The 12,848-nt window shown below is 39.8% G+C and overlaps 1 protein-coding gene across 18 annotated transcripts in view; it reads right to left on the bottom strand.

Moving 5' to 3' along the window:
* Nucleotides 1-451: 451 nt before the first annotated feature.
* The window catches only part of OSBPL6 (oxysterol binding protein like 6), a 213,549-nt gene continuing 201,152 nt past the window's right edge, over nucleotides 452-12,848 (bottom strand). For all 18 annotated transcript variants that reach the window (XM_086718971.1, XM_086718972.1, XM_086718973.1 and 15 more), the window contains 8 exons: nucleotides 12,682-12,819; nucleotides 12,254-12,317; nucleotides 10,152-10,230; nucleotides 8,171-8,315; nucleotides 5,308-5,452; nucleotides 3,776-3,902; nucleotides 2,442-2,564; nucleotides 452-1,391 (listed from right to left, as the gene is read on the bottom strand). In XM_086718971.1, coding sequence (XP_086575097.1) covers nucleotides 1,283-1,391; nucleotides 2,442-2,564; nucleotides 3,776-3,902; nucleotides 5,308-5,452; nucleotides 8,171-8,315; nucleotides 10,152-10,230; nucleotides 12,254-12,317; nucleotides 12,682-12,819 — 930 coding nt within the window. In that variant the 3' untranslated portion in view covers nucleotides 452-1,282. The remainder of the gene's footprint in view (nucleotides 1,392-2,441; nucleotides 2,565-3,775; nucleotides 3,903-5,307; nucleotides 5,453-8,170; nucleotides 8,316-10,151; nucleotides 10,231-12,253; nucleotides 12,318-12,681; nucleotides 12,820-12,848) is intronic.

The raw sequence follows: 12,848 nt of genomic DNA, 5'->3' as shown, positions 1-12,848 counted from the left end.
AAAACCCAAATCCTGAAGTATGCAAAGCGAATTTCTGCCCTTCCCTCCTCCCTCCCCCTCCCTCTTGTTGGGATGGATAAACTCTTGAGCTTGTTTTCTATCTCTGCCAAAGGCAAGATAGATGCCTAATATGTCATTATGTATTACACAGAATCACTGGATGAAAATATAAAGTATGATTTTGCATAGAACTCATTGAAACAATGCAACTAAGCCCCTAGTATTCTTGCTTCTGTTCCCAGCAGGTTTCCACTCGTGCCAATGGGCTGGGCACAAGCCCGACATGGGGGTTACATTGTGCTCCACTCAGAAACAATTTATGTTTACAGTAACTCCTAAGCCCACACAAAATTCCACATGCTTTTTGTTATTTCCTTCTAGGGTTTTAACACTGATGCCAAGTGTTCAAATCAAATACAGATATTGCCAAATAACAGGGCACACTGTGAGGTTAGGTCGAAGAGGGTTTATTATCGGGTGGCAGGACAGGAACTTGACGAGCAATGTGAATACAGAGATCTACTGAGCACACCTTTTCCTTCTTGCCCGTCGGATATATGATACAGTAGCTGACAGATCAAAGTAAAGCATGTGTCGTTTACTTTGCAAAAATCCATGTGTTAGTCTCCTAATTGTTCTGATCCCAGAAAGTGAATCATGCCATGATTCAAAAGAGCTGTCCTTCACATAAACCTAGGAGCACACATTTAAAAAATGATTTATTGTACATCTTTGCATTTCTTAAGGCATGAACAATGGCGTACAGATGGAACAGGTTCTGAGAAGTATCACATCTTTTTTGACAAGGTCAGCACAAGTACACCACATCAAATAGACACACTCGAAGTCTGAGCTGACCAGCTGCCATGGACCGGGAGCTTCTCTGAGGACGGGATGGTGCTTCCAGACAAAGGACCAAACGCGTGGTTTAGACGTCATGTTGCTTTTAACTCTCTGGATCAGCTTTAAGCACCAGTTACAGTTTGTTTTCTTCACAGACACTTCAGACTTTGGATTTTATATTCTGCTCCTTTTTTTCTGCTTTTCAAGGAGGGCGTGGATGTTTTTTAAGGGATATGGTTGCAGCAAAACAGAAAGGATCCAAAAGTGGTTAGGGGCCTTGTCTAATGCACTTCTGAAAGTCCATTATAAAGATGAATAGAAAAGCAAATGGTCGGTTTTCAGTCGACCCAGAAACCACGCGGAGCTCTAGGAAACATAATTGTGCATAGTTATTTATTCATTCAGAGCGTGATATGTTGGCTAGCTCTACATTCCCAGTTTACCAAAGAACAGGACTGTCTACTTTGCTAAACCCAGGGTCCTTTCGCAGCTCCCAGTAGGTATCATTAGAAACCCAGGCTTCTCTTTGATTGGCATCAATAACTTTTCTGTGGAAATATAAAAACCGACATTAGACTCCAATCACATCAAGATGACCTGGTAATTGGACCCTCTCCTGTAGATGAGATGTGTATGTATAAGTGGTACTTCGTGAGCCAGTTAGTTTCCTATCTGCTTATTGATGGCTTGACTATTTTTGACCAAAAAGAAACTCATTTATATTTGTTCCTCTTGTTTGGTTGAAATGGAAGTGGATGGGGTCCTGGGGAGAGGGGTTAAGGGCACAAATAAATCACTTCCAGGCAAGGCTAGAAAGTGAACAGTGCCCAAAAAAGCACATGCAGGTACTGTACTAAGAGCTTCAGGTCCCACACAAGAACAGTCTGTGCTTCACTTGTGGGGAAAATTATACAACCACAGTAGCTCCGTGAGCCTCTGCAAGGCTCACGCCCAGAGTGCACCTTCGACACCTAAAGGGCACGGCTGCCTTCCTCCCCAGAACAGTCACAAGATGGCGCCTTGAAAGCATATGAGCTTATTCTGGGCTGATAACGGCCTGGCTCTGGAGGGCCACAGACGGATTTGGAAAATACAGCTTACTCTGTGTGATGTCTACATGATCCTGCAAATAATCCTGTAATAATCACCCATGAACACACCATAGAAAGGCCAAATCTGAATGACATAAGCCCCGTATGATAGAAATAAAATGAAATACTAATGAAGCCAGGATGCCCTTGAGGGCAGTGGGGGTCCCATCGTGGCCCTGAGTGAGGGGGTGGAAGCAAGGTTCCACCATTCCAAATGGTGTAGTTGAAGGACAAACAACATTTTTGTACAAGACTCTCAACCTTTTTGCTGCCCACGAAAAGAAAAGAGCTGTTGAGGAGAATTTATTTTTATGGTTCCAAACTGTTCACAAGTGCAAAATCTGGCTCAATATTTTCACTACCGAAACCAGAGTGACCAAAATCAGTTTAATCTGAAGTTCCCTGGACATTAAACTATCTCTCACTTTATTTTTTTCACCTGGAGTTTCTCACTGCTTGTGGCAATAATTTGCAAAGTGTGCACCTGTTGGGAATGAACCGACTTACTTAAAAAATTTTGGTATATGTTCAAGGTTGTTTTCTTCCATGTAGCGCCTGCGTGATCTCTGCAGCTCCTCTACTCTTTGCTTCTCTGCTGCCGCAGCTTCTAAATTTCCTTCTTCCAAAAACCTAAGCAGAACACAGTTATCTCTTTAATATTTTATCCTCTTTTCTGAGAAAAAAAAAAAAGTGTCATTTTGTATAAGATTACCTTCTGGCTGCTGAGGATATCACATGGCGAACAGTCATACTCTGGTAATGTCCCCTGGCTCCCGCCCCAGGCCACGCTACCTCTGTCTGACCGCCCACCAATTAACATTACTTGCTGTGGATGCCAACTGAATTATCGCATACAGCAATGTAAAGCTAGGAGTGAAAGGTGAGCAGTTTGGCCTTGAAGACTTTTCTGTGCTCTCTCAGGCTTAGGACAACGTGAAGTACCAGATGTACTCTTTCTCCGTATTATCCAAAAAACACGTGCTAAAGCCCACAGGAAGGATGGTAGCTGGCTGCTCTCCATCTACTTTTAGAGCAGAGTGAGAGGGAAGGAGTGTCCCTGTCTTATTGATGAGAGTAAAACTGATGAAAAAAGAAAAGATAATAGTAGAGGAAATTACAAAAGGCCACAGAAAGGAAAGGAGTCATAAGTGAGGGAATATTGGACTAGAATCGAAAAGAAAAAGCAGACCCAATGGCAATTTACAAAACCTGTATTTAAATTTCAAAATGAAGCAAACTTCAATATGATGCACACAGAAAGTGTGTTGATGAGTGTGAATGTCAAACAGTGAGACTTCATGTTCTAGAGAGTCTAGAGACTTCATGTTCTAAACTCTTCATGTTCTAGAGTAGGACATTCAATACTGGGTACTGTATTTTGAATACATCTCATACCCTGTGGGGTCAAAACCATGCTGGGTAAACACGAGGCTTTGACTCAAAGCATTTCTGTAGCTTATCTTCTTATTCCTCAGGTTAAAACATACTCCATGTTAAAGAGTAGTAGAAACAAAGAGGTAAAAACACTGGAGGAGGTTTTAGTGGAGACTGAGTTCGTGAATTTGCATACTTTTGATGTCTTGGGGGCTGGGGGCGGAAACCTTTTGTTAAAAACTGTGTTATCTTCTTTGGGAAGCTTTTTGTTGTGCTAAGTATCTGTTATGATCACCCATGAATATCATGCTAGCTAGGGTAGAAGCCTCAACTCTTGCAGGGCGAATGAGGGAATGAGTGAATGATTCAATTAATAAAAGATAGTGGTGAAAATAAGCCTTGATGACATCTATAGTGCCGCCGTGCCATGATCTAGTGTCCATTTCAAATATCAATGCCATGCTCACCTCTGATCTGGCCGGAATCGGGCGTCTGTTGGTGGAAGGAGATCTTTCAGCACAGGATCTAACTCATTGAGCTCAATAGCAAACCTTGTGAAACCATAGTAGAGTTCATAGTTGGTTGGCATGGAACCTGGAACGGTGCCAATAAACCACTGTGAGTGGCAAAGAGGAAGAAGCTTGCAGAAGCTGACTTCTTAACCCAGGTGCTTAATTAATACCCACACTAATACTAAATTTATAGTCATAAATATCAGATTAAGATTTTTCTTAAGTGCATTAACTTGGCTGTATTTTGCTAGATAGGAAACATTTTGTTAATTATCAGAAGTGGTAGATTCATATATTTAATAAAATACAGTCTTTAACATAAAACTATGTGCATATAATAGTCTTCACTAGCTAAACTATGCCATGATTTCTCCCCCAAATATTCAATTGGGTAACTAAATGCCAGGGTGATTAACTATGAACATTAAGACTTCACGAGAAACACTTGACAATTTACTTCCTTTTGGAAAAAGAAAAAGGCACAGGTCTACGTTAATATTTATTGGCACTTTTTAACTAAACTCAAAGTCAGGATCTTTGTCTGCTTTGCTCATTGATGTATTCCAAGCCCTTAAAGTTTGATGCATAGTCACTACTCAATAAATAGCAGCTGATTGAATGAACTGACCACTCTACTAACAGGAAATTTAAATACTCATTGGGACTTCTTAGAAAACCAACAACTAATTTTAAAGTTAGGAGTAACTGACAAAATTCCAGTGAAAATAAATGTAAGGTGGACACTTACTCCATTTACACTTGATATTCAAGTATTGCTAGTGTATTACCAGAACTCTCTTGATGTCTTTTTGTTAAATGTCAACATAATGCAGCTTTATGCCGCTCAAGTGAGATCACTTACTCTGGTTAAGTTATTGAATTTGTGGATTATAGATGTTTGCAGGCTTTCCCTTGTTTTATTAGAACAGAGAATAAATAAGGATTTTAGTTTGTACAGTTCAATTATCTGAATTCTTTAATAAATACACCTAGCTTTTGAACGTGGGCATTACATTTAAAATGACTTTACATGAAGCCTAATCTCTGACCACACGTCTGATTTGGCTTAAATTTTATAATTCCTTATTATCAAATGTTGGGATTTACCTAATTTATATGTTAGGTAAAAATATATAACTATACTTGTCTTAAGCATCTACGGTTTTCTTTACGGTTTGTTTGTTTATGTTTTTAGAGAGCGATCGAGCATGGGGGAGGGGCAGAGACAGAGAGAGGGAAAAAGAGAATCCCAGGCAGGCTCTGAGCTGTCAGTGCAGAGCCTGACACAGGGCTCGATCCCACGTACGGTGAGATCATGACCTGAGCCAAATCCAAGAGTCAGACGCTTAACTGACTGAGCCACCCAGGCCCACCAAGCATCTATGTTTTTAATCTCACTATTAAAGAAAACAAACATGAGGGGAACTTCATGAGATGTGACATTCCCAAGGTGCCCTCCTAACGCAAGACACCCATACCCATCTCACCTGGTCTCCAGATGCACTTGGCAGAAGGGGCCACGCCACAGAAGAGCCCTTCATGCCACTTCCCAAATAGCCGGTGGACCACCTTCCCCTCCTGATCCATTACAACCCCCTGGACTTCATTCACATTAGAATTCCAGTAATTCACCTGGAAAAACCAAACTCAATTAAAACATCCGATGTCTTTAATAACACCAATCCCTATAATTTCCATAAGGAAAATTTTCTTAACTTTGAAGTTACTCATTCAAATCACTTCCAGAAATCTACCTCAAAATGTTTTATAGGAAAGTCTGGCTTTCTAAGTGTTAGTTGGCTTAACTTTATTTTTTTTAATTTTTTAAATGAAATTTGAGTAATCAGTTTTTACCTGTATGGCTAGTACATTTTCTTGATTACTTCCAAGCTATGGGGATAGTCTTTTTTTTTTCTTTTTATGAACTTTATGGACTTGCCACTCACCATTGATCGATCTCAAATTAGTTGTATGTGGTGTGATGTGGGGATCTGAGTTTATTATTATTTTCTAATTTTTAATTATGTTTTTAATTAAATTCCAGTTAGCTAACCTATATGTAATATTCTTTTCAGGTGTACAATTTAGTGATTCAACATATACAACACGTAGCCCTCATCACAAGTGCCCTCTTTAATACCCATCACCTGTTTCTTCCATCCACCCCCTACCCATCTTTTTTTTTTTTTTTTAATACATATACAGTTTATTGCCAAATTAGCTAACCTCAGTGTATACGGTGTGCTCTTGGTTTTGGGGGTAGATTCCCATGATTCATCCCTTACAACACCCAGGGCTCATCCCAACAAGTACCCTCCTCAATGCCCATCACCCATTTTCCCCTGTCCCTCACCGCCCCCTATAAACCCTCAGTTTGTTCTATTTAAGAGTCTCTTATGATTTGCTTCCCTCCCTCTCTGTTTGAAACTATTTTTTCCCCTTTCCTTCCCCCATGATCTTCTGTTATGTTTCTCAAGTTCCACATATGAGTGAAAACATATGGTATCTGTCTTTCTCTGACTGACTTATTTCACCTAGCATAATCCTCCCCAGTTCCACCCACGTTGTTGCAAAAGGCAGGATTTCATTCTTTAAAGAAAGGGATAATCTCTATGCTAGGGCAGAAAAGACTCTGTTTCTATCCTAATAACCTAAAATTAATTTACAGGTTAGTAATTTCTTCCTTAGATCCTCCTATCTCAAATTTTTCCTTTGCTCATGGATTTTAATGAGTTTCAATGGGCGATGCTGCAGAAGTCATTTGTGAAATAATTTTTATAGTGTGAGCAAATAGCTAGATTTCATCAGGAAAACCCTGGTCTGGCCTTCTTCCAGCCATGCTTCTCCCCAGGAGACTAGAAGTCTGTGGGAATTTACCCATCTGGATCCCATGGCCCCCTTCTAGATCAGGTGCTAGAATTCCCCCTCCCAACAACTCTAAGCTTATTCCACAGTCCGCAATGGCCTTTCCTTTGGATTCATCCATCCAAAGGGCAGACCATCCACCACCAGTGTGTGAATTTAGGCCTGAGGGGTGGCCAGTGGTGTTTGAGGCGAGTGTGGACAGAGCTCAGACATGCAGCTGGACTGCCTTCACATGTGTGGGCAAGGCCCCTGTGGGGCAGGACAGAGCCAGCTGCAGGAGGGGGGGAAGTGGGAAGGCCATCCATCGGGTCTGGTTCTCCTGTGCTGCCAGGTTTCCAGCTCACAGTTCTAAAGGGTCCAATCTGGCCTTGGGGGTTTTGTTATAAAAGGCATATTTGTCAAGGTCAAAGAACAGAATGTAAGCTATTTGACAGACTGTAGGTTTGATCTACAAATTTTAAATATTTACACATATGGAATTGGGGCCCCCATTTGTACTCTTGCTCTGAGCTCTGGAAATATTAGGGGCAGGCCTAAATCGAAGCTTCTCGTGGCCCACAAAACTAACTGCACACATTTGCTGTCGCCACCCAACCAGAGCCAACTAATGATCCTGGCTTTTCAGTTCTGAGGCACCTAATGAGTAGCTTTTTTTCCAAGGAAAAAAGGAAAACGCAAAAAACATCTTGAGTAAAAATAAAGACCTTCAATTAATAATATGACCTTCCAAATGGCTTCAAAGGATTTTACTAAGAGAACATTTTTGAGTGTTAAGACTTCAATATGTTACCCGCTTTTGCCACGACAGAATGAGATCAGGAGTAGAACAGATAAAGGGGCTGGTGGGATCTCTGTACCATGATGAGTTCTGTAGCATGCCTAAACAAGAGGGCAATACTGTGTGTTCCTCTTCGGACCACAGACACTAAAGGAAAATGATATTGTGTAAGCATTTCTATCCCAGGAATCTTTTCCTGTTAATAAAGGTGATGTTTTTTTCTTGAATGTATTTGGATTATAATAGTGGCAGAGTTGGATAAGCTTGTGGTGACTGGAAGCTATCATCCACACGCATCCTCAGAAAATGACAAATGCATTATAATTAGCTCCCTAAAATAAGATCACTTGACTGTGTTGCAATCAAGCAGGAATAGAAATAGAAACCAGAGGACTCGCTATAGGCAAGAAGTGTTTTCTGGAATTTTACCTAATGGGTGCTGACTGGCTGCTTAAAAAGAAAATTCTTTGGAAAGGGTATTTCTTCTGTCTTGAGATGGTGCCTTTTTTGACCTCCACACATTCAGAAGTCTAGATGCCTTGTGTAACTCTACCAGTAGGTTCTGCTTTCTTATCTAAAATGCCCGTAAGGATCAATGGTACAGGAGAGATTCACTTGCTGCTGTTTAAGGTAACTGTTTTATTTCTCCTTTACAAAGCACTTTATATTGTTTGTTTTTTTCTTGACTGTTGTGTGATATTATTTACCTTAACAAATGTGAGTTTGCAAATGCAAACACTGCTTTTGGTATTTCTAATGGTTACTTCTCCATAATGCTCTATCCACCTCCTCCCACTGAGAATATTATGTATACATGTGGTGACTTTATTCCATACATAGCAATCTCCATACCTAGGGAAGAATACAACATTGATTAAAAACAATGAAGGTTACAAATATTTATGACTGTTTCTACTACTGAGAATATTATTTGGCCAAAGCTCTCTCTTCCCTCCTTTTCCCTCTCATTTCTTTGTTGAACATTTCTATGTAGTCAAGGATATTTATGATATGACTTATTCATTTAAGGAACATTTCAGTGCTTCCTGTAGGCCAGGTGCTAAAGCTACCAAGTTGAATAGGACCTGTGTCTTGCTCTCTTGGAGCCAACAGTATGGTAGGGGTAGATGGACATGGAAACAAATACTTACAATAAAATATGATGAGGAAGTAGCATGAGAACAGAGAAAGGGGAGTCCTTATATCTGCCTGGAACGTGCGGTAAATATCAAGGAAGATTTGTTAGAGAAGGCTGGGTTCAGTCTAAGCTTAGAGGGTGGAAAGGAGGGTGCTGCAGGCTGGGAAAGGCATTGACAAAGCCACAGAGGTCAGAATAGCATGGTGCATCTGGGGGCCTGCCAGTGGTGTGCCACACATGAGCGGGTATGGTGGGTGGCAAGACTGGCAAGGTGGATCAGGGAAAGCCTTCAATGATGTCCCAATGAGTCTGGCTGGATTCACAGTGCAGGTAATGCGCCACTGTGGAAGGATCTGAAGGAGGAGATAGGCATGGTAGGATGGGACTTTAAGTAAGATTATCCTCAGCACATTGTTTCATACTCTGAGTTAAGACCAAAGATGTGAATAATTCTTTGAGAAAAGACTAATGATCACAGCACGTACCTAATGCAAATTCTGGGACAGAGTTTCTGCCAAGGAATGAGATGACATAGCTTCAGATTGCCTTTAAGTTTACACATTATCTATATTTTCTTAATTTTTTTAACATTTATTTATTATTTTGAGAGAGAGAGAAAGACAGAGAGCGAGCAGGGGAGGGGCAGAGAGAGAAGGGGACACAGAATTCAAAGCAGGTTCCAGGCTCCGAGCTGTCAGCACAGAGCCCGACGTAGGGCTCAAACCCACAAACCGCGAGATCATGACCTGAGCCGAAGTCGGATGCTCAACCAACTGAGCCACCCAGGCTAATAAAATTTATCTATTTTTCAAAATAAAATAAAACACTTCTAAGTTTCTAAGAAGACTTATGAGTTGGTATCATGTGGACTCTATATACACCATGGTGTATACAGAGGGAAAACTCTTCTCATGAATTTGCAAATAAAGTCTATTTTGTGGTTCTGGGAATTCTTCCCGTTCCCCACCTTCTTTCATATCCCATCCACCAGCAAATTCTGTCATTAAATAAGCAAAAAACAAAAGAAAACAAAACAAAACACCACCAACCAAATGAAGAAAGAAACAAAACAACAATCAAGCCTTTGGCCTCAATGAAAACTTCAATTAATTTAAAAAATTTATAGGCTATATCCTCTAGAAAAATACCATAAAAGAATTCCATCACTCTTCCTCAATAACTTAGACATTAGAAATAGTCCCTGGATCTAAGGTGAATTCAAAAGTGAAAACATATATTATATAGAAAAAAAGTGGCTAAAAAGAACCTCTGATGTAAAATGCAAACTAACATGGTGACTGGGACAGGTAGGTGGCTGGTATTGACTTGATGAACGGAGGATGAGCAGAGAGAAGTAGGGAGCTTTGATACAGATGCTAAAGTCCTCATTTGCTTTTGGTGGGGGGATCCATTCTCAAAACCTTGGAGATGTTAACAGAAGCTTTGGGCATACATAGAAATGGACTGTTGGCACCTTCTAGAGTTTCAAAGGCCCATTTCTGATTTAGAAAAGCAGGTAAGAGACCAAAAGGAAGATGAGAGCAACCTACCTGGGAAGCATGACATTCAGTGTTCCAACAGGCAGGATTTCCATCGACTTCCCCCAGAACTTGTTTTTCCATCTGATATCTAAACAACATAGGCAGAGGAGAGGAAATATATATTCCATATCTAATCATTTATTCTATAAAAACCTAACATGTGTATCACACTCTACGTTCCACAAAGAACTTTTGCAATCACAATTGATTCTATATTGATTTAACATATCAAGTACCTGGGGATGGCCCACGGTGAAAAGATTAACTGTGAACCAAAAAAATCTACTGTCTATGTCTCTCCATGACACATGTTCCTTATCTGTTTCAACTAATACAACTGGGAAAAACTCAGAACAGTATGTGTATACACATGTGTGTATGAATATTCACGTACACATATATACATAGACTCTACTGTGCTTTAATGTCTAGATAAATGTTGTTGTAAGTTTTAACTAAATGGTGGAAACAGTTAACATACATGTTAAAAATAAGATGTATAATAAAAATAATTGCAGTATGGCAATACCATGGATTTATTTACATATTGATTTGAAAAGTTATATGATTTGGGAAAATAGTAAAAAAAGAAAATCTCTAATACAGAAAGTAAGATTTATGAGAAAATGAAATTAACCTAAGGAACATGTTCCTATGCTGGTTGTTAAGATATGGCCCAGGGCTCATATGATGTTTATCTCACATGATGGCTTTATGTGTTACTGGGGGACACTCAGGTTTGCCTGTGCATTTGTAATAACCACTTGGCCCCATTTTGATGGACTGTAAGTAAGGGAGCTTAGTGTGGTTTCCACAAAATTTCTGACTCTTTGTTATGACCAAGAAATGACTTATTTTCTCATTTTGCAATCAAATACAGTCATAGTACTCTATCATTTTGTGTGTTTCCAGGTTGAGAAAGTGCATATGAGAAGAGGCATTCTGTGAGCAATGACGCTCCCTTCCAAACATGAAGGAACAATTTATACTTAATGGTTAAACGTACATATGCAGTTGACCCTTGAGCAACATGGGTTTGAAATGCATGGGTCCACTCATAGGCAGATTTTCTTTGATCAATAGGGTACAGTACTATAAATATATTTTCTCTTCCTTATGATTTTCTTAATAACAATTTCTTTTCTCTAGCTTACTTTACTATAAGAACACAGTACATACTACATATAACATACAAAATATGTGTTCATTGACTGCTTATGCTATTGTTAAGGCTTCAGGTCAATGGTAGCCTGTTAGTAGTTAAGTTTTTGGAGGAGTCAAAAGTAACACGAAATTTAGACTGTGGGGGTCAGCACCCTAACCCCAGTGTTTTCAAGGGTCAACTGTATAGTTTTCTTTCTAAAGGGGTTTTGAAGGGTACCTGGGGGGCTCAGTCGGTTAAGTGTCCGACTCTTGATTTTGGCTTAGGTCATGATCTAGTGGTTTGTGAGTTTGAGCCCTGCATTGGGCTCTGAGCTCATAGTGCAGAGCCTGCTTGGGATTCTCCCTCTCTCACTCTCTCTGCTCATGCGCATGCACTCTCTCTCTCTCTTTCAAAATAAATAAAAATAAATAAACTTTAAAAATCAACAGGGGTTCTGAAACTTGTAATTTCAGGTAAGTTTGTAACATTGTGATTAAACATTCTGGTTAAGTAGAGACTTCAAATCTCTGAGCCTCAGTGAGTTAAAGACCACAAATCAGCACAATGTTTACATACCTAAATAGACTGTGGCCATAGATGATGTGCCACAGAAACTTCTTTCACAATTAAGATCTTGAACACACTCAAAAAACAAGAAGGCAGCAGTTAGAACCTCCATATTATAGAGGGCAGATAATGAGGCATAATGAGGTAGAGTGATAGCCCTGAGCTGGCACAGTGGGCATGGAGCTCTGCTGTCCCTAGGGCTTTGTTGCCTACGTATACAATTTCATCTCCCAGATGGTTTCATATTTAAAGCCAGGAAATCTAACTTCTCAAACTCAACTCCACACCAATTACTAACATTCTCCGAGTTCCAAAGGCAGAAATCTAACCTGAGCATAATGTACATTTAGAAAGCAGAAACTGTTTCATTGGATTTTGAAGTTATAATTGAAATACAAACCTTGCCAAAACACAAAATTCTTGGATTCACAGTGACAGGCAGAAATGGGTGGATGGTGGCTAACCTGGTAATTAAAAACAAAAAAGAAGGCAATGTCATCAGTGTTAAAACTTCTATAAATGATTAAGTTTTTTGCAACATATACAGGCTACCCCCAAATAAAAAACTAGTCAACTCATCCATCTCTGTTACTGAATTATTTTCAAAATGTGTAAGTAAATTACTGAATCGGTCACTTTAAGACTTCATGCTTATATAAACACTCTCTAGAGAAGTTACATACATTAAAAGATAAGCAAAGTGAGTTTTCTGGAAGCTGGTATCATACCCCACTGAAAGCAGTGGTTTATCAAAAAAGCTGTTTTCATCATCAAACTGTCTTCCTATAGTTTCTGCACAGAAACCTCACTGAGTCCAGTTGGGCTTACCTGTTCTGAGAAAAATCGGAATCCCTTGTCCTCTCTAATGCATTCGTAAGTCTCCCCGAGGACAGGGTTGAATGGCTTACTTCCTGCTCTGAAATAGGTGGAGCAATATCCTGAAACTGCAAATGCAGCAATAAGAACCTGTTAAAACATTTAAGAAAGGAAAATAA

This window comes from Puma concolor, chromosome C1 (genome assembly GCF_028749965.1).
Source record: "Puma concolor isolate L17-30 chromosome C1, mPumCon1.1.hap2, whole genome shotgun sequence".
Classification (NCBI taxonomy): Eukaryota; Metazoa; Chordata; class Mammalia; order Carnivora; family Felidae; genus Puma; species Puma concolor.
This window is presented reverse-complemented; position numbering and strand designations above follow the sequence as displayed.